The sequence below is a fragment of the Leguminivora glycinivorella genome, chromosome Z (assembly GCF_023078275.1).
Source record: "Leguminivora glycinivorella isolate SPB_JAAS2020 chromosome Z, LegGlyc_1.1, whole genome shotgun sequence".
In the NCBI taxonomy this organism is placed as follows: domain Eukaryota; kingdom Metazoa; phylum Arthropoda; class Insecta; order Lepidoptera; family Tortricidae; genus Leguminivora; species Leguminivora glycinivorella.
In genome coordinates, this window is record NC_062998.1 from 20,866,557 (window position 1) to 20,888,227 (window position 21,671).

The window sequence follows — 21,671 nt, forward strand, 5'->3', positions numbered from 1 at the left end:
TTAAAAATAAAGATACTGTTTTAAAACGTCCTAGTATTTCATTATTTCCCCATTGACAAATACTTCCCTTATATTTTTGTGGCTATTCCCACTAGTTACCACCAAGTTTTTACCTGTCCTAACTACTGGGATTTTCCCCACATTGTTAATTACCACACCGGGGGTTGATAGCTACTGGGATTAGTTTTCCCAGTAGTTACTACCAAAATATTATTGTGATAGTTTAAAGTGACTGAAACATTTTTTAATAAATACAGGTGTCAGTAAAAGAAAAGTTATATTTTAAGCCTCGTGTTGCAACACTCACCACGCTCTTATTCTGGAACGGTTCTGAAAAAAAATCCCAATAGTTTACCACTGGTAAAAACTGTACCGTATTTTGTGGCGTAAGGCAAAGTAACTGCAGAGTGGTATAGAAATGGACCTTATTGGCGGTTGACAAATTAGTAAGGTGCATTAGAGTAATTCCGAATGACAGAAATGTTCAGATAATTCCGAAAGGGGAATCTTGATATGACGGAAATAATGGTGATTTCTATGCGACTTTCCTAATTAGACGACTTTCGGAATTGCCCTAATGTACCTTACTTTTTGAGTTTGTGAGGATGGATGTTCACTTTCGTGATAAAACGATTGATCGGATTTGAATTTAATAAGTTACAAAATTAATCAGTCGTATAAACGTAATACGTCAAATTCCGCGGGATATCCCTAATGTATGCTTAATCATGAACACCCTAAAGAAAGAGATGGAAGACCGGCGTGACGTAATTCAAGGTCAAATTTTCTGGCTTCAACGTAATGTTCGGCACGCAATATCCATGGTATATAATATTCTTGATATCGTGTATTTCGACACTGCTAATGTAAATCGAAATGGCGTCTCGGTCAAACGACTGACTATGATGCAGAAGATCGTGGGTTCGAATCCGAAGTTTTTTTTAATCATTTGAACTTTTATGGATTTATTAAGTATTTTTTATTTTTTTAATGGAATATTTGACTATTACTATATTGCTTTCCTATTTTTTATTTTCATACAAAAATACAATACAATCCTTTATTATGCCTTTGTTGATAAAATAAAATATTACACGTCTGGTATAATACATTATACATAGGTCATAGTGTGGGCATAGTATTAGTAAAGTATTGCATTTACTGAGCTGGTTGACCTATGTTATTGTTGTGTGAATGTTTTTCTTCAACAACTAAATGGTTATATACAAGAATATGGGTACGAGTAGCTTTTGCACATTGTAATTTTTCCTCAGTCACCCGTTGACCACGAACGCTGTAAAGTGTTTGAAACATCGGGATGAATTTTAAACTCATTACGAGTATACGCGATTTAATCCGTTTTCATAGTTTTTATTTCATGAGTAACTATCGCGGTAACTGAAGACAATATTAACTAAATGGTTACAAATAATAATTATCATCAATATAATCTGGTCCAGGCAGGCAATTATGGTCGCGCGATAAATGATAAAACATCTGGCCGTCCCTATAATCGCACTTACTAATAGTGCGACAGGGACGGCCTGATATTTTATCGTCTATCGCGCGACCATGCTACCCGTGCTGTACTAGCTTTTGCCCGCGGCTTCGCTTGCGTTAGAAAGAGACAAAAGTAGCATATGTCACTCTCCATCCCTTCAACTATCTCCACTTAAACAACATGTCAATCCGTCGCTCCGTTTGGCCGTGAAAGACGGACAAACAAACAAACACACATTATCTTTGGTGAAACAACGAATTCTTCCACTTCAGATTATAGAGTAACCAGCTTTTCCCATTTATAATAAACTAGCTTTTGACCGCGGCTTCGCTCACGTAAGAAAGAGACAAAAAGTAGCCTATGTCACTCTCCATCCCTTCAACTAAATCCCCTTAAATAATCACGTCAATTCGTCGCTCCGGTTTTGCCGTGAAAGACGGACAAACAAACAGACACACACCCTTTCCCATTTGTAATATTAGTATGGATTTGACATTATTATTTATATTTAATTAATTATATATGTATAGCCCAATTTCGTCGTGAACAGCGTGTTATGTAATGGCGTCGTTGGTGTACAGTCGTCTGTCACGCCGTGAAGGTGCGTTCGATTCCCAGGATTCTATTAACTTTTTGTATTTTTTTGGATATAAATTTTGTATTTTTAACCGACTTCAAAAAAGGAGGAGGTTCTCAATTCGACTGAATGTTTTTTTTTTTTTTTTTTTTTTTTTTTGTATGTATGTTCCTCGATATCTCCGAGAATTGTGGACCGATTTTCAAAATTTTTTTTTTGATCGAACGGGTATAACCCCGAGATGGTCCCATTGGCACCAAGTCAAGGTCTGATGATGGGATCCTGGAGAAATCGAGGGAACTCTTCAAATGTTATAGGCACATGTAATGTTTTTAGTGTATTTTTCAAAGGTAAACCAGTATTTACGCCTGATGGTAATAATTTTATGTGGCTGAGCTGATGATGGAAGGTCAACTCCTCAATGGTTAGGAGTTAAAGGATAATTCTTTCACTAGTGTACATGTATTCGGACTGATACGTATAATATCAATAGGAACCACTAAAAATCAACAAATAAATAAACTTTTTAACAAAAAATAAAACCGCCTTCAAAAATAAGCGCGTTACAAAACACGGAGAAACTAAAAAGCAAAAAATAATAAACCTTTGAATTCAGATTTCTTATCGTATTGCAATAATCTAAACATCCAAATTATAAACAAATCAATTATTTTTGGAGTCGGTGCCAGCCTGCGTATGGTTGGGTGGGGCAAACAGGCAATAGCAAGGCGACGAACAGGTCTGGTACCGACTGCAAAAATAATTGATTTGTTTATAATTTGGATGTTTAGATTATTGCAATACGATAAGAAATCTGAATTCAAAGGTTTATTATTTTTTGCTTTTTAGTTTTTTATTAACCGAGCAAGAATGGAGAGCCGAAGGTATCAATTTTATCTTAGAGAACCTATTGATATTTTTATTGTCATTTTGATTTTCTATTTATTAAGTTGAGATATAAAACACAACTTTTAATACCCTCGCTAAATATAATATTTTATCGAAATTACTCCTTAGATAAAAAAAGTCCACTTGAGTTTTTAAAGCATTACGTTACTCAGTTAACTATTGCATTTTCATTTACTAATTTAAGATTTCAAAAGCGATTTGAATACCCTTGCTCCATCGAAAATAAACAATTAGAAAAAAAAATCATTCTAAGAAATTAAAATTTATCTATACTTTTTTGGAATTTTTAAAAATATCAGATTAGGATAATTATGTTAGAAATTCTGAGTTCGACGAACCCAAAAATTATTACCATGTAAGAGAATAGGTTTTTAATCTTTTTTGTGGAAAACGCTCAGTAACTACTGTACGAGTACATATACATTTATGTATAATAATAAAACAAAAAATAGTGTCTCATAGTGTTGTGTTCCTGCCGGTGAGTAAGGCTGCCAGAGCTCAACGAGGGTGTGGGGTGCTGACGACGGGAGGACTTACGGAACTAATCTGTTCCGTCTATTGTCCTTTGAGTCGTCGGCAACCCAAACCCTCCTTTGAACTTGTACACTCCTTTTGCTGTGCACACGCAGCAAAGGGGAGTGTACAAGTTTCTAATGGGGCGGCAACGCGCATGCGACACTCTTTGAGTTGCAGGCGTCCATAGGTTACGGTGACCGCTTTCCATTAGGCGGACCGTATGCTTATTTGCCACCGACGTATTATTAAAAAAAAAAAGAGAAAAAGTCCTGGATTCGAACCCAGTACTTCCATGCAAATCATGCGATGGCACGTATTTACCGCAAGGCTATTTAAACAAGCTGTCGCCGCGTGAAATTATCGACTAGAAGGAATACAAAAACACTGTTTGTATGTGTGAGTGGTACTTAGAAATAGTGTAAAATAGTAAATTTATCTACATTAAGGGGATTAACGTTACAATGAGAAGTTGAATGTTTGTTGTAATACGTCAATTTTAATATTAAATGTTCGCGAAGCATAATTGAAAGTATATAAATGCCTGTACGACTCCACAAAAAAAATAAGACTGGTAATTTGAAGATTAACGCCATCTAACGCAGCCTGAGCTTCGGGTAACCTAAGCGAGCCACCTTAACAAACAATTAAGTTCATATACATTTCAAATATAGTCTCAGTAACAGAGGTAAAATACACACTCTGTCTCACTAATAGAGGGAAATGTGACTATAAAATCGAAAAGGCTAATCTCACTTATAGTCTGTTTTGTCTCACTAATAGAGGTAAATCGGTGCGAAAGTGTCGGGACCACACCTTGGGTCCCAAATAAAGAGGTTTCTCACTTATCCAGGTCCCACTTAACCAGGTTTGTATTAGTATGAATCTCTGCAAAGTAACACTTAATTTCATCCATCATAACATAACCAATTTGTCAGTAAGGCGAAGTACAATGGGGGCTATCGCTTATGAATTTGCCACTAGAGGCGCTGTTGCCGCGTGAGGTCCAAAAACTACTACTACTGCCGGCGTATCATGCTGCCAATTTTATCACTTATCCACGTGGATAAGACATCTGTCACTCTCACACTGACATACTTGCTAAAGCGTGACGGATGCTTTATCTACGTGGATAAGTGATAAAATTGGCAGCATGATACGCCGGCTGGTTTTGGCGGGTTTCATGACATAAATTATATTTTCTTTTATTTACCTTTTGAAAAGCGATCTCATTCGTGAAATTATCGCAAATATGGATTATTTGGCGATGAATGTGAACGGTTTGAAAGCGGAATTAAGAAAAAGAGGCGTAAAAATATGATGCTAAGTTATTTATTATGAATAATCTAGATATTATTTATAATTAATTAATGACATTCAAAACTTTGATCTTATAAGTCGCCTTTGAATTTGACAGCTATATCTCTGGACCTTAGTCAACAGTGGCGCCAACTGGTGAGCAAAAAAACGATAGTCCCCATTATTCACGCCTACTTTCTAACCCCCTTATTCATAAACGTTCACTAATGTTATCAAGCCGATAAAGTTTGTTTGTCCCTTTCTATCACACCAACGCGCCGGAAAGGGATAAACGAACTTTATCGGCTTGATAAGTTTAGTGAACGTTTATAAATAAGGGGTAAGTAAGTGTTTCTAAAATGATTTCTCATGTTCATCTGTCGACTTGAGACTAGTCTAATAATTAAGTTGTGTGCCTCAGCCGTCACTGCTGGAGAGTTACGTAAAGGAGGCGCTGCACTCGATCTCGACGTGCGTGGCGGCGGCGGGGCGGCGCGAGAGCGAGCTGCTCGCGGGCGAGCCGGCGGCGGCGCTGCAGCGGCAGGCGCGCCAGATCCTGCTCGCCTTCGTGCAGGTGCTGCACGACCTCACCAAGGAGCACGCTGACCAGGTTCGCCCGCTAGCCCTCGATACGTGACGGAGCTACACTCGATCTGACGTGTTGTACTGCACGACCTTTCGAAGAAGTATGCTGACCGACGCACTCTTAGATACACTCGCTTACTCAAGTAAACATCGCTGCCTGAAGGACTGTCTCTGAATGGCGGTCGCGAAGCAGCTACAACAGCACAACCAAAATCTACACTTCGATCTACAACGCTACTGCGCGCGAAAAGCGACGTTTACAGACCTTAGTTCTAGTCTTTCTGTATCAAGTATTAGTATAGACTAATGACATGATTGATTGATGTGTACAGGACTTGAACAACACGTGCTTGTCGGTGGCGCTAGAGGCGCGGCTAGAAGCTGAGCCTCGCGGCGGCGCGCCGAGCTGGCAACAACGCCTGCTCATGGCGGGCGCCAACGCGCAGTACACGCGCCGCGTCACGCTCGACAACATCGCGCAAGCCTTCCAGAGGTACGTGCACTGTTCACCGAGCTGGCAACAGCGCCTGCTCATGGCTGGCGCCAACGCGCAGTACACGCGCCGCGTCACGCTCAACAACATCGCGCAAGCCTTCCAGAGACGCTTTGACAGAATGTTTGCCAACTCGTTTCCATGCCACGCTAGATACACATACACCTACTTTCTTAAGTGCAGTACCTAATTAGTAAGAAGAAGTTAGTAATATTCGTTTCCTGGCTCGAATCAATAAATTAATTTCCACCCAATGTTACGCTTTATCGATCTTATCGGGTACTTGTTCTGAAAATATTGTCAGAAATACCTATTATGCAAATGTTTTTCCACTGCTATCCTACGGAATTATTTTCTGGGGAAATTCTGTAAATGTAGAAAGTACTTTTCTTTTACAAAAAAGATGCGTGCGCACTATATACCGTATGAGTACTGAACAATCAGTTCGGAATGTATTTAAAGATAAAAGACTACTCACTCTTACGGGTATTTGTGTTTTAGAACTTTATACTTTTGTTAAAAATAAGTTCGAATATTTCGCTAAAAAATCGTCATTAAGAGACAATCTAAGAGAAAAGTACAAGTATAATTTAGTGTGTCCAAAGGCTAAAAATACTTTGTTCTACAAAAGCGCCTACTTTACTTCTATTAGAGTATTTAATGCCTTGCCTAATTAGTAATTATATTTAATGTTAGATGGTAAGAAATTTAAATTTAAGTTGAAAAAGTTTCTTACGGATAATGTTTTTTATAGCCTCAAAGAATTTTTCGAAGTGCTGGAGGCAGATAGTGAAATGTATTAGATTCTAAGACGTTACAATGTATATAGTTGTTATTTATTTTTTAAGATTCTACATTGTACGCTCGTCGAGCAACTGTTGATACTTTGTTTTTGAAATATTGAACACCTTTATATACACAGCTTACAATAAATAAATTACTTACTTACTTACTAATGCTGAAATAATATTTTTTTACAGTTTAAATGATAATCGACCTAGATTGCCACATTCATTTGTCTTCCCGAAAATAGTCCTGGTTCCGATAATGGGTCACACGCATTAACTGGAAACTTACATTACAGTTACGGCATGCCAGAGCCGACGGACGCCATCCAAGACACGAAGGACGCGCTGAGTACCCTCGAGAGCAACATCGCCGAGACGTACCTGGAGCACAAGGGCGACCCGCTGGTGGGCACCATCGAGCCCAGCATGTTCCTGGGCCGGCACCGCACGGCCGGCGCGCTGCCCGACGACGCCAGGCCCTACGTCTACGAGATCATTAACAACCTCATTGCTGTGCACGCTGAGGTTAGTCCTATCCTTTTCTTCTAATGACTTGGGGTAGGCTCTCCTAGTTATGTTTCGCCACTCGCCAGGCTTCTCGGTCTCAGGTGGGATTTTCCATATCTCTCTTCACTGTAGTCATGCCAGTTAGTGTCTACGAGGTCAACAACCTCATTGCTGAGCTCCCTCGAGAGCAACATCGCGGAGACCCTGGAGCATAAGAGGGCACCATCGAGCCCAGCATGTTCCTGGGCCGGCACCGCACGGCCGGCGCGCTGCCCGACGACGCAAGACCCTACGTCTATGAGATCATTAACAACCTCATTGCTGTGCACGCTGAGGTTAGTCCTATCCTCTTCTTCTAATGAGTTGGGTTCGGCTCTCCTAGTTGTGTTTCGCCACTGTATCACAGTATAATAAAGGGTACTATCGTACATTATGGCCACTCCCGCTCCCCGCTGATAGTGCCGCCCACCCCCTCTCGGGTACCTCACGCGGTTACCGTCTGTCAAAAACAGTCGACCAGTCATATTTCACTCATACAAGCATAGTACGCGTTCACCTACACGAGCTTAGACTGTGTGCTAGAAACGCGCCTCTTTATATATTTGATCGTCAGTGTCCGAGGTGTGCTGTAGTCATATCAGTTAGTGTCTACCTACGACAACGAGATCATCAACCTCATTGCTCAGCAGTCAGCACCCTCGAGAGCAACATCGCGGAGACTATGATTATTAATAACAGCGAGTTGAAACGGGCACCGAATAAAACCGTTATTATTACTTGGCAAATAAAGTTTCTCGGCGACCCTTTAGTTTTCTTCAAGTTCAATCAGAGAGAGCAAACAGTTTGTGGCCCGGAATGTGAAGGGTGCATGACTCACGTGGGGTTAAAAATCAATAAGTCGGCCGGCTCGACTGGGCTGCGAATTATCCAATTGACACCCTGATTGCTATGTACGCTGAGGCACAACTCACGTAAGCCTATAATGGGTTGTATCACTGCCGATTTTATTTAGTTAGTAGAATAATATTAATGTAGACTGCGATTTTTCCAAATCTGTAAACGTCAGTCTTGTCTGAACATGATGTATGCCGTGCCGTCCTCAAAGTGAAAAGCCGCGATACAAAGTTGTGTCATTCGCAGGTAGACAGCGTGTGCGGCGCGGCGTCCGCGCGCTACGTGCGGGACATCTGCGAGACGGTGTGCGAGGAGCTGGCCCGACTGGCGGCGTGCGGCGCGCTCTCCCCCGCCCCCGCTGCCGCCTCCGCGCCCGCTGCTCGCGCCGCGGCCTTCCAGGCGCGCCTCGAGTACACGCTGCTGCGCATCGCCTGCCAGCACTACCTCACGAGGAAAGCGGAGTAAGTTCTGATCAAGGACGATATATACAGGGACTGACAAAGCCCATACAAAAATGTGTACCCCTGAAATGTATGGGCCTTTGAGGGATAAAACTAGATGGCGCTGTTTAAGTGGCAACAATCATATTTTCCCCAAATATTTTTGCGTGTTTTTATTTTTTCTAAGAACAAATGTCATATTTCTTTATTTTAGTATCATGATATATCACGTCAATACACATTTTGAAAAAAAAAAAATTTGTAGGCATCATCACTTGATCAGTGTAGTTGTGATAGTATTTAATAGGTGGCGCTAAAAAAATGAGGTTCGATTCTTAGTATGTATCATCCGTGGTCTAATGTTATGACGCCCAAGCAGCTGGCCTGATTGGCGACGAGCGGCGCCCTCGCTTGACAAACAGCGGCAAACAGCGAACACTACAAATACTAACGAGCGGCGTTTTGGCCTGTTATTTTTTGTTGTTTGACAGTTATCGGCAACGGTGTCGGTTTCATACACAAATCAAAGGAGTGGGTGCCCTCTATTTCGCCTATCATTAATTCGCATATTTTGAATTCGCATAACAGATTTGGCATAACATAATTGTTCATAACATTGAATAAGCATAATATTAAAAATGCATAATTCTTATTTCGCATAACAATGAATCTGCATAATTGAAATTTGCATACTATCATTTCGTATAACTTTAATTATCCTAAAATGAATTGCCATACTTACTAACTGTATGGAGCAAGCGATTCGATCAATCAGGGGCTGATTTTCCAATTTCGAGCGCTCGATTTTGAGTGTTTAATTTTGTACTGTCTCACTTATTAAGCATGAAAAAAATAGGGGTAAGTAAGGTACAGCAGGGCAAATCTCGAGTGGGGGGCAAATGTAACTGTGGTCAATTTATTCCATGTTTTACAATGTTTGCATTATTAAAAAAAACTGTTTATTTTTAAGAAACAAACATGCATTAATGAACTTATCTGCTAATCTTAAATTAATTAAAATACGGTTGTACTCACGTTATTATATCGCTATTGCTGCGACATGTTTCGGGCCAATTCGGAGGCCCCTCTTCAGGCATATAGGAGTTCACGCGACGGTTAAACTCCGCAGACATAATAACGTGAGTACAACCGTATTTTAATTAATTATTTGAATATGTCTCACGAAAGTTTAACGTGTATAATCTTAAATTAAAAAGATTATTTGAGTTAAGGAGTCTTTATTTTATTTATACATTACTTATTAAGTTTTTTCGTTTTTCATAAGTGTTTTTCAGAAAATAGAGTGTCTACCAGTTATGTAGTAGGCGTGTTCAGTGGATACATGGAATAATGGAAATAGTGTAATAATGGAAAAAATGGATTAATTACAATTGCCTTTTAGCCTAGATTTGCCCCGCTGTACCTTACTAAAGAAATTGAAAATGGATAGTATCTAAATAATATTATTTCATCGTTCAGATTTTCGCAGATCGCACGTGCATTGATACCCGAGCAAGCGGAAGATTCCAATATTGAACCGCGAACGTAGCGAGTGGTTCAAAAGTGGAATCTTGAGCGTTGCGAGGGTTTCAAGGCACATTAACCTTCGTACGTCACGTTAAACATTGCCACCGAGTTTGAAACACAAAATTTTTCACCACCCCAACACGAACAAAATACTGACTATAAAACATCAAACTAAATTAAATCCATCGATTTCTTCAATATTTATGATTCAAAATCATCATTTATAGGTAAAATTCTATCACCTAGCTTAAGACATCAAGTTAAAATTTGTATGAAATTACTTTGCACTCTTGTGGATAAAATGCAATTTTGCTATGTGTTTTCGAACAGAAAAGTAAGCCGTTACCCGTTAGTGTGGTGAAAATATAATTTTCTTGTATGCCATTTAAACATTCTACGAAACAAAGTTATGCTTATTATACTTATACCAATTCATCGTTATAACAATTTACATTATGCGCATTAGCATTATACGAAATCTGTTATGCGAAATAATGATATGCGTATTAAACGTTATGCGTAATAAACGGTATGCCAATTCATATTAGGAGTATTCAGTTATGCGAATTAATATAGACCCCAAAGGAGTATTCGACAAACTGTTACGTTAGTGAGGTTCGCTTAACGTGGGGATGCCGTATGTCTGTTCGCTGTGTCGTTTTGTGAATATTAAGGATCGTGATATCTAAAAGAGATAGTGCGAGTATTAATATGTAATTAGACGGTGCCGTAAAAATGAAAATTTGTATATTTCAGGAATTATTTGATGGAGGTTTTAGCTGGAATCCCACCTTTAGAGTCAGACGAAGATAAACAGTGAGTATCTTAACTCTGTTTTTAGCGGATATTTTGCAATAACTTATACAACAGGTTGACGAATCACGTTTGCTATGGGTAGTTTTCCTTGGAAGTCTTTACTAAGCTTGACTTACACGATTTTTATGTATTATTAGGCATATGATTCAAAAGTTAAGGGACATGAACTGGTTCCATATTGTTATCCATACTAATATTATAAATGGGAAAGTGTGTGTGTCTGTTTGTTTGTCCGTCTTTCACGGCAAAACGGAGCAACGAATTGACGTGATTTTTTAAGTGGAGATAGTTGAAGGGATGGAGAGTGACATAGGCTACTTTTTGTCTCTTTCTAACGCGAGCGAAGCCGCGGGCAAAAGCTAGTACGTTATAAACATGATTATGGAAAACCCATACCTACTTATTAAAAAACGCAAAACAGCATCCAAAGCTTAAAATTTGTCCAATATTCCATAATTCTTCCCGTAATTTCCATAATTTGCTTTTTCCCGTCGTCATCTTCTTCCACACACATCAAGTTTTTAGGTGGGGACATTTCGAAAACATTTTACATTCCTTTATGAGATACCTACGTATTTTTTTGTTGTTGGCTTAAAATATAGATAAAAAACCAACCAAAGAACTGAAATCGGGTTACCAAACGGGCTATGTAACTAACCACGCAATAAATTTCTAAATAACAGTCTCGGTTTCGCCGAGAATCTCGGCCCATTTAGGCCGAGAACCGAGACCGAGATCTCGGCCCGAATTTCGGCCGAGAATGCCTAGACCGAGACCGAGATCTCGGTCGGACCTTAGTAATTAACAAAGATAAATGTGTTTCAGGCGATTAGACACACTAGTGGCAGAGTTCAAGAAGAGGATGGAACTGCAACTGACGTGCCTGAGCTGCAACGTGGAGACTGTGTAGCCCCGCCCGGTAAGCCCGCGCCACACCACACACCACGCCACTCCTGTACATACATTACAAGCTTTAAACCAACACTACGCTATTTATAAGCATAATCAATTATTTCCCCTATAAAATAATAATTTTAATCAAACAATATTTGAAATGTAACTAAGTTGATATAATAGTATATTATTATATTTATTATAAATAATGTTTTAAATATATATTTTAAAGGAAGATGAGGTTTCATTCATTCTTGCGTCTTCTTGTAAGCCTGAAATTAAATTATAGATATAAAAGTTTATATACCATTAAGTATCTACTGCTAAGAACAAGAAACAGCGATGAACATTTGTGCATTCGTTTTGCAATTTTAACACCTAACAATATTGATGTAGACAGATTGAGAGCCTCCGTATACAAATGTGTTAATTAATAACACCCAATTTAAATAGTATTTCGGCGCCCTAACCTATCCAGGTTATTCGAATTAAAGGGGTGACATGGTGGGGAGGATTGCTTTACGGCGCCCCGGCGCGGCGCACACGTCGGGAACCCCTGAGTTTTAAGGGCCCATTTAGACGGTACGAGGCGGTATGCGAGTGCATACGAGTTTTATTACATTGCGGTATTTGATGGCTGTACAAAATTGTATGTAACCTTAACAGCCCGCAATGTAACTAAAATCGCATGCGAGTTCGCACGCCGTCTAAATCCGGCCTAAAGCATACAAATGTGTTATATGTGAGTAGTACCTCCCGTGCCGCCTTGCGCAGCGCCGCGGCCATGGCGCCGCCGGTCTGCTCCACCATGCGGCTGAAGGCGCCCTTCGCGTTCTGCAGCAGCAGGTGCGGCGCCGCGAACTCCACCAGCCGCCCGGCGTCCAACACCAATATCTGACAATCAAATATACTAAATACCTATGGACTTCAAAAAGGTCTGCATAATGTTGCGGGAAAGTGAAGAAGTCCACAACAAAAGATGCGCGAATGCTGCTGCAAATCTGTATCGGAACAAAACACGAAGACACACGTACACCTGCTTGACACGGACGTAAATCCATACTGTTAAGAGGGAAAACACCAGACAATCAAATACAGGTTTTAATATATAAAACTTAGAAAACAGAGCGTAGCTTGGGACAATTCACAACACGACGCGGTAATGGCGGACGATCTTCTCTGACAGCTCCACTCGAGCCAACTAGTGACGCGACACCGACCGTAGGGCTTGACACAGCAAGCACCACAACCGGTTATCAATACTAATATTATAAATGGGAAAGTGTGCATGTCTGTTTGTTTATCCGTCTTTCACGCCACAACGGAGCGATGAATTGACGTGATTTTTTAAGTGGTGATATTGGAAGGGATGCAGAGTGACAAAGGCTACTTTTTGTCTCTTACTAACCACCCATTTTCTTAAAATAGGGAGTGGAAGTTTATATGGAGCATTCCGCAATGAATAACGCGAGCGAAGCCGCAGGGAGAAGCTAGTTCTATAATTTCAAAAATGCATAATTTTACGGGAAAGTGGAGAAGTGTACAACATTCAAATGATTCGGTACCTGCGCAAACGTGCAAGAAAGATTTGTGTCGAAATAAAATACGAAGACACTGTTTTCTATGGCCGTAAATAATATAAAAAAATACAGATGTAGTGCGAAAAGATTTACCTTCGTATTGTTACGGAAACGTACGAACGTGTCATGCTATTTCAGTCAGTGTCAGTACAAGATGTACTTATAGGAAAAATATGAAAGAAACCGTTTTCGCACTACATCTGTAATCTGTAACAGTGTTCCCATCCCACGAATACCTTGTCGGAGTCGATGACAGTGTTGAGCCGGTGCGCGATGGTGAGCACGGTGCAGCGGCGGAAGTGCGTGCGGATGGCGGCCTGCACGAGCGCGTCGGTGGCCGGGTCCACGTTGGCCGTGGCCTCGTCCAGCATCAGCACGCGGTTGGCGCGCACGATGGCGCGCGCGAGGCACACCAGCTGCCGCGACCCCACGCTCATGTTGCAACCGCCTTCCGCTACTATCTTGTCCAGCGCATCTGGTGCATGCACTGATCATATGTAGCGCTTATAGCATCCTTTGCCTTAGGCCGAAACTACACTATCATATGTTTATCATTTATCATAGATCTGTATGCCGTCCTTTTTCTCCAAAGTGAAAAAATAGGACGGCATGTTGCCTATGATCATATTTCTATGATAAACATATGATAGTGGACTTTCGGCATTAATACACAGTTCGGACTAACCACAATAATAATAATAATGTTTATCGACGACGGGTTATCACCCGGGCTTTGAGTCATACTATCTCATTTGTTTTAAAGCACTACAAATTGCTAGTCCGGGCTGTCTTATTATTGTATGTCATTTATTAGACAACTAGAGGTTTGAGAACTACCACACTAAAAACAATCTAAATTATAATCTTCCTAATGTTTAGTATCCCTTAGCTTAGTAGAGTTTATAAATATATAGGTATACATATACTCCTAGTACGTAACATGACTAATATGTAGAATCGTAGATACCAAACGGAGTAGCAATATCCTACCTGGGTCCTCGCCTTCAGAAATAAGCTCCACTTTGCTCAACGCGCTCATCAAGGTATCGTCAGTGTATTCGCCAAACGGATCCAAGTTTTTTCGCATGGTACCACTGAACAATACTGGCTCCTAATGATTAAATTAAAAGAAAATGTTCTTTTCAAAACTATAAATTATGTTCAAAATTAATAAGAAAGCTTGAATCAATGCATGAAGCACATATTATTATGTTATGATTCTAGTTTTCTGAAAATCACTATTTCACCAAGTGCCTAACTGAATTCCTAAACGTAAATTACTTGCGGAATGATGGATATTTTTTCCCTCAAATCGTGGAGGCCGATAGAAGATATGTTGACACCATCGATGCTGATCACTCCTTCTAAATACGCGAGCCGGAACAGGGCCTGGATGATGGATGACTTCCCGGCGCCAGTTCTGCCCACGATCCCGATCTAATACGTACAACAGGATTTGATTAAATAGTATATACATCAACGGCGAAACGGCCGATACCTATAGGTATGACTAGAGGTCAATTATGAGTATTATGACGTACGAGCAGATTTCGAGAAGTTACAGATGACTTCATAAGAGCTGGCACGAATGGAAGTAATACACAAATGAATGAGAACTTCTTAACCGTTACACGGTTTCGCTCATTTAAATTACTCACTTAAATTTGGTACTCGCACAAACGTACTATGAGAGTGACACAAGAATTAACCTTTTCGTGCGGTTCTACGTTGAAGTCCAGTTTATGCAGCACGTAATGGCCCTCCGGCGTGTACCTCAGGCTCAGCTGGTCGAAGTGAATGGCGCCCTCGGGTGGCCAGTCGGGAAGAGGTTTAGCGTTTTCTTCCTGTGAGTAACAAGTTCCTGTGAGTGGGAGAGTTAGGTAAAAACTATGCAAAGATTTTTTTCCATTGTTGAGGCATATAGGTCATAATTTAAAGACGTCGCCTTACTTATGTAGGCACCACAGTTGTACTTAAATATTTACGCTCTTGAGTAAGCTCAGTGCACTAGCTCACCGCTGATCTTTTGCTGCAGATTGGAATTTTGGAATACATCTATACCTACTTACATGGTGTAGAGAGTGTAGAGACATAGACTTACGGCTCTCAAAGCGGATTCCTGTGTGAGGTTAGTGTACTCCAGCACTCGCTCACGCTGGTCATCTGGTTCTCCATCTCGGCGGACTGGCGCATGCCCCACTGGAAGATGCCAGTCAGAGATATCGACTGCGTGATCGCCAGTCCCACCGCACTTGCATCTATGTCTAAATAAACCACAAGTACAATATCTTCATTATTATGATGATATGGCGGACAGAGTTTAGAAAAGTTTTAAATCTACACAGCGTTTTACAACAACAACAGTTAGAAACAGCAATTTGCTTCGGATTATAAGATATAACAACACTGCAGTTACGTCCTGCTCGCACAGCTAAACCTTGAAATGAACTGTTGCCCGCGGTGTTTCCAAACCAATACAATCTTCAAACTTCAAGAAAAGAACGTACTCCCATTTTAAAGGCCGGCACCACGCTTCTGACACCAGGAGTTGCAGTCGTTTACCAGGCGACTTATCTGATCTTTCGCCTTCTTTATTATAAATACCAAAAATCACAATTAGCCAGGTGCTTACCAGTTTTCATGATACAACCGAAAGTGACACAAACGATGAAGAGCAGACAGATGATATCGAGGAAGTATCCGAAAGCGCGGCTGCAGGTGATGAAGAGGTACCAGGCGGCGCTGTGCAGGTCCTGGTGGCGGTCGAACTCGGCCGCCAGCAGCGCCTCCGCGCCAAACGCGCGCACCGTGCTCAGCCCCTGCACCGTGGCCGTCAGGTGCCCGAACACGGGGCTGCGCGCTGCGCACACAACACAACCCACGCTTCAGGGACTGCCGAACCCTTGGAGACTGTGGCCTAGTCGAAATCAACTGCTATTGGAGGGCTATTGGTATCACTGACAAAGAACAGAGTTTCGGAAGAGCTATGCTTTCAATTTCCTACATATTTATGGAGTACCATTTTAAAGATTAATTCCATATTGAGTTTGTATGGCTGGCAAACATTATTTGAATGACAAATTGACAATACATACTGATGCCTTCGAGGCGCTTTACTGCGCCGCTCGTTCGGATGTAAATTACTCTTAATATATAAAATATCATGATGGCAGCTGTTATTGGAATCAGTAGAGTGATGTCAGTCACGAGGATGACGACGATGACACCGATCAAATTTAAGATTATCTGTAACAAATCGATATGAATAGTACATTGCTTAATATGCAGCAGATTCAGCTACACGCAACTTTTTTGCTTACTTGAAAGCAATCAATCATAGCTTGTGGTAGTAATTCGTCCACCGCCCCCAAATCTTTGCTGAATCTGTTTAGAATTCTTCCTGATGGATTCGCGTGGAAAAAACTCATAGGTGACCGGGAAATACATTCGAACATTTTATCATGCAGTCTGAAAACAAAGTTTTATATCTTATATGCAATTAAATGTAAGTTGCGATCACAACGACAAAAAGCAAAACAGATGAAAATCAAGAAAAACAAATATCATTTGCGCCAATACTCAAGTATAAATAGATTTCAGTTTATCACCTTATAGACGACATCATGCACAGCGAAAAAAACATGCACGCTCTTAGCAAAGCGACAATCACAGTAGCCAAAGTGAGGATTCCAAATATCAACACAAAGAACTGACGGCTCAAGCCGATCTCTGACCAAATAATGTTGTCAACGGTGGTATCACCAGTCAAGCGGTCTTCAGCGTTGCTCCTGCGACAAGGCAATGTTTATTACTTTAGACGAATACTATACCTTGTCGATTTTAATACTAGAAAGGCTGTTTTTTTGTGTCACGATACTCACGATAACCACCGGAGCTGACATGCTAATATGGATGTTGAGGGAGCGTTTTAGAATAACACTGAGAGGTGAGCGCTTATGATTGGTGCTGATTGCCGATGGTCAGCGTGACATGACACTAAAATCTGCATCAGTTGTCGTACCATTGGCTGAGCCAGAAGTCGCTAGCGCTGGCACAGAGTTGCGCAAACAGGAACATGAACGCGACAGCTGACGCGTACGGGCACGCCGCGCCGGCCAAGAAGTACTCTTTGTATACGGAACCTTTCACTCTCCCTTGTGTTTGAGCTTCTACTTCTGGCTTTTGATCCTGTGTGAGAGATGAAATCAGATAGCAGATAGGGGGTGAGTACGTTGTTAATAGATGGAGACTTCCAAGTTGGTATGTTTCATGTAAAGTTGTGGTGCATACCGCTTGCTTGTCGTCCAGCAGCAGGGACCAGTGCTTGCGGAAGGCGCTGAAGGCGCTGGGCTGCGCGACCGAGGGCACCGCGCCGGCGCCCGGCTCCTCCTCGTGCACCTCCCGCACCTTGTCCGTCATCACGCGGATCAGGCTCAATTCCTGCTTCTGTAACATTTCTCTTTTATACGGAAACTGCCTTTCAGATATTTGTTGTTATTAATTAAATAGATTATCAGTCATAGTAGTTATTCAGATACCCGGGCGAGAATTCAGCAAAATACGGACGACTCGGTCTATGTCTTTCTGTCTTGCGCATGATGATAGATACCACGTCCACATGCACGGTAATATAAAAGATCACTGACCTTAAAACGTGGCGTCTTTTACGTTACGTCTACATACGCCGGACTAGTGTTGGGTAATTATAGGTCGAGCAATTTTTTGGAAAAATAATACAGTTGGGATGTATGGAATACGTTACGTTCAAATTTTTGAGAGCCCCTTCTACGAGTATCTTGCTTTTGTCCATTATTACTATTTTGTCCACAGACTTGATAAATTGAATTTGATGAGTTACTAAAACGACGGTTTTATTTGCCAAGTACCTGTGAAATTAACTAAATTAGCGTTCCCCGTCTGGTTGAGAAGCTGAAATGGCAGGCACTCCTTTTTATACTTAGTAGACCGGGAAAGTTCTAGGATGAGGAGGATTTTGTGAAATCAAATATGTCAAGTTAGTGCTAATCTAAGTAGTAAGTTGTAAGCCTAACAATTCTAATGTACCTTTTTATACATTTCTCAAATATGTGTTTAGCAACTTGAGTATCCACCGCTGAAAGTGGGTCATCCAATAAGTATATATCCGCCTGAAAGATGATAAATGTCATTACATTGACTATAAATACAAACAAATGAAGGTTCTTGGAAACAATTAATTGAAGCTCACGTCTTTATAAATGGCTCTGGCCAAGTTGATCCTCGCGCGCTGCCCGCCGCTCAGGGACACGCCGCGCTCGCCAACAATAGTCTTGTCTCCGTGGGGGAACAGCGAGATGTCCCTCTCGAGCGCGCACACTTTGCACACCTCCATGTAGCGGGTCTTTACAAACGGCTGGCCAAATAAAATATTCTGGCGCACCGATCCTACGAACATGTATCTTTTGTTTACGAAGAAGGAAACGTGACTAGCAGAAAAACTGAATATAAAACGTTTACATTGGTTTCTCTATTTTTTTCAACTTTCAAAACGCTGCAGTACAAACTGACCAAGCCATCCAGGGCTTGAGGTGAGAATAGATCCAGTGGTGTTGAGCTTACGCGGATATGTCTTAACCATAGACCTGCAGCTACACACATGGAAGAACCCTTTCCAACTTCTCGTAAAGGTTTACCTCGTGTAGATAGCAGGCAGGCATGGCTACTCGCAGAGTATCGTGCAGCTGCATAGACGTGCCCGACCCCACTGCGCCGGTTATCGTCGTCAGCGAGCGAGAAGGGTGATCCAGGATGAAGCGGCATACTGAACTACTGACCGACGAACATCCAGGGCTCCTGGCTGGCGTAGCTGACGGAGCCGGCAATAGTCAGCGAGCCGGCGCGGCATGGCAGCTCCCCCAGGATCATGTGTAGCAGCGTCGACTTGCCCGACCCCACTGCGCCGATTATCGTCGTCAACGAACAAGGAAAGATCTGTACGTAATATTTCATTTGAACACTGAAGTCCATAGACTGTATTTCTCGCTAGAGCTCTTACGAATCGTATAGAGTCAGAGACCAATTAACCTAAGTTGGCAGCGATTTTGATGGGGCAGACTTTGCACGTGTTGGACGTTTGAAAATGGCTATAATAACTAAGTAGTAAGTAAGTAGGCAGGTATATGCAACAGGAAAGTACGTATACCTGAAGATTAATGTCTTCTGCATCATACTGGTCGCTCGACTTTATCCAGCTGCTTGAGGCGCCCTCGAAGTTTACCATCACCTTGTCTTTATCCAATGCTACAACATTTATTAATATTACTGAAATCATAGTACTAGTAGCATTTGATAATTATATTCATTAAGTAATTGGATAAACGAAATCAGTCCTTAATGACGAAATAAAACTTAATAAAATCTCCATCAACAAAATCTTGGTAACAAAATAGGGCTAAACTAACTATATATTCATTAAGTAATTGGATAAACGAAATCAGTCGGGCTAAACTAACTATCTATCCTTAAATTTATAGTAGGTAATGTATTGGCTTCACTGCATTGAGACTTGGGACCAGCAGCGGCTGATCCATACAAGCCGATTCCCACAGGCTTGCCTAAAATTGATTACCTACTAGTAAAGTACGTAATGTAAAGGTAGATTGATTATGATAGATTTTCTCAGTGTTGCCTAGCAGAAATTTTCACCAGCCGCCACTGCTTGGGACAGACGCTCGATGCAATTTTAGTGTGTTTATTCAACTTCTTATTTTCAACATCTTCAAGTCTTGATTTGATTCGTGTCAGTCTATATTATAACTAAACATCATATTAAGTACGTTAACATACATTGATGTTTATCGTTAGCTTCAATGTTTGAGGTGCTAGCCTGGTTGACGGGTGGCGCTGGCGTGCGAGCAGGTACTTTCGGATCGACTGCATACAACAATTCGTAAGTTTTTATTGGATAAATATACCGGGTCACTAATTCACTATCAAGTTTACCTTATCGCTAAACGACTATTTCGGCTAGATGTCAGAAAATTTAAATATACAGTCAGTATAAAGTCAATTCAGCTGGGATGACATGAAAGTAGAATACTCAATCAGCAAAAAGTAAATTTAACTGGATGGCTAAGACTTAGAATGAATGAGTAGCCAAACGTCTGGAAATATACATAGTCCGTATGATTACTTGATTAGCATATCTAAAAAGCCAAAAGTGTAGTTAGTTAATTGACGTCAACACAGAACTATTCAGTAGCAAAACGTCCGGAAATATAATGTCATCGCCATGGTTTATATAGTATTTTATGCAACAGGCGTTTAAAGGAGGTCAAAAAAGACGAGTGGCGTGGGTAACAATTTGAGGCGAAGCCGAAAATTGTTATTAAGACGCCACGAGTATTTTTTGACTCGGTTAAACACCGTTGCATACAATACTTTTTCTACGACCATGCACTTACTTTTGAATAGTTTTTAACCGTCGCCTCATATCTCAAGAAGGACGGTTATCAAGTCGTCTGTATGTTTTTTTTTTTTTTTTTATGTTTGTTCCTCGATATCTCCGTCGTTACTGGACCGATTTTGAAAAATTTTTTTTTGATTGAATGTATATGCATACAGATTGGTCCCATTTTTCTCAGAACCCAGTTCTGATGATGGGATCCTGGAGAAATCGAGGGAACTCCTCAAATCTGAAAGGCATAAATATGGTGATTTTTGTGTTTTTAAAAGAACAGCATGCATTTAGGTACGGAACAGTGACATTTGGTGCAGTGGAACTGCTGATGATGGCCAGAACGGAACTCTTCAAATCTGAACGGCACGCTTATAGTGACTTTGGTATTTTTATACGAACAGCATGCACTTTCGTCCAGAACAGTGACATTTGGTGCAGTGGAATTTCTGATGATGGTCAGAACCGAACTCCTCAAATCTGAACGGCACGCTTATAGTGACTTTGGTATTTTTATAAGAACAGCATGCACTTTCGTCCAGAACAGTGACATTTGGTGCAGTGGAACTGCTGATGATGGCCAGAACCAAACTCCTCAAATCTGAACGGCACGCTTATAGTGACTTTGCCATTTTTATAAGAACAGCATGCACTTTCGTCCAGAACAGTGACATTTGGTGCAGTGGAATTTCTGATGATGGTCAGAACCGAACTCCTCAAATCTGAACGGCACGCTTATAGTGACTTTGGTATTTTTATAAGAACAGCATGCACTTTCGTCCAGAACAGTGACATTTGGTGCAGTGGAACTGCTGATGATGGCCAGAACCAAACTCCTCAAATCTGAACGGCACGCTTATAGTGACTTTGCCATTTTTATAAGAACAGCATGCACTTTCGTCCAGAACAGTGA

General features: G+C 41.0%; 2 protein-coding genes across 2 annotated transcripts in view; one reads left to right on the plus strand and one right to left on the minus strand.

The window, feature by feature from the left end:
* The window catches only part of LOC125241300 (exocyst complex component 2), a 25,633-nt gene extending 13,655 nt beyond the window's left edge, over window positions 1–11,978 (plus strand). The window contains exons 12-17 of the mRNA XM_048149706.1: window positions 5,221–5,409; window positions 5,717–5,877; window positions 6,962–7,190; window positions 8,313–8,527; window positions 10,790–10,849; window positions 11,675–11,978. Of these exons, the coding sequence (XP_048005663.1) occupies window positions 5,221–5,409; window positions 5,717–5,877; window positions 6,962–7,190; window positions 8,313–8,527; window positions 10,790–10,849; window positions 11,675–11,759 (939 nt within the window). The 3' untranslated portion in view covers window positions 11,760–11,978. The remainder of the gene's footprint in view (window positions 1–5,220; window positions 5,410–5,716; window positions 5,878–6,961; window positions 7,191–8,312; window positions 8,528–10,789; window positions 10,850–11,674) is intronic.
* LOC125241297 (ATP-binding cassette sub-family C member 4-like) overlaps window positions 11,899–21,671 on the minus strand; it is a 24,971-nt gene continuing 15,198 nt past the window's right edge. The window contains 20 exon segments of the mRNA XM_048149698.1: window positions 11,899–12,015; window positions 12,497–12,637; window positions 13,560–13,810; window positions 14,314–14,434; window positions 14,605–14,760; window positions 15,033–15,167; window positions 15,425–15,477; window positions 15,480–15,587; window positions 15,956–16,183; window positions 16,419–16,569; window positions 16,644–16,791; window positions 16,932–17,111; window positions 17,345–17,511; window positions 17,614–17,769; window positions 18,086–18,209; window positions 18,388–18,470; window positions 18,551–18,747; window positions 19,137–19,293; window positions 19,505–19,602; window positions 20,149–20,235. Coding sequence (XP_048005655.1) covers window positions 11,992–12,015; window positions 12,497–12,637; window positions 13,560–13,810; window positions 14,314–14,434; window positions 14,605–14,760; window positions 15,033–15,167; window positions 15,425–15,477; window positions 15,480–15,587; window positions 15,956–16,183; window positions 16,419–16,569; window positions 16,644–16,791; window positions 16,932–17,111; window positions 17,345–17,511; window positions 17,614–17,769; window positions 18,086–18,209; window positions 18,388–18,470; window positions 18,551–18,747; window positions 19,137–19,293; window positions 19,505–19,602; window positions 20,149–20,235 — 2,765 coding nt within the window. The 3' untranslated portion in view covers window positions 11,899–11,991.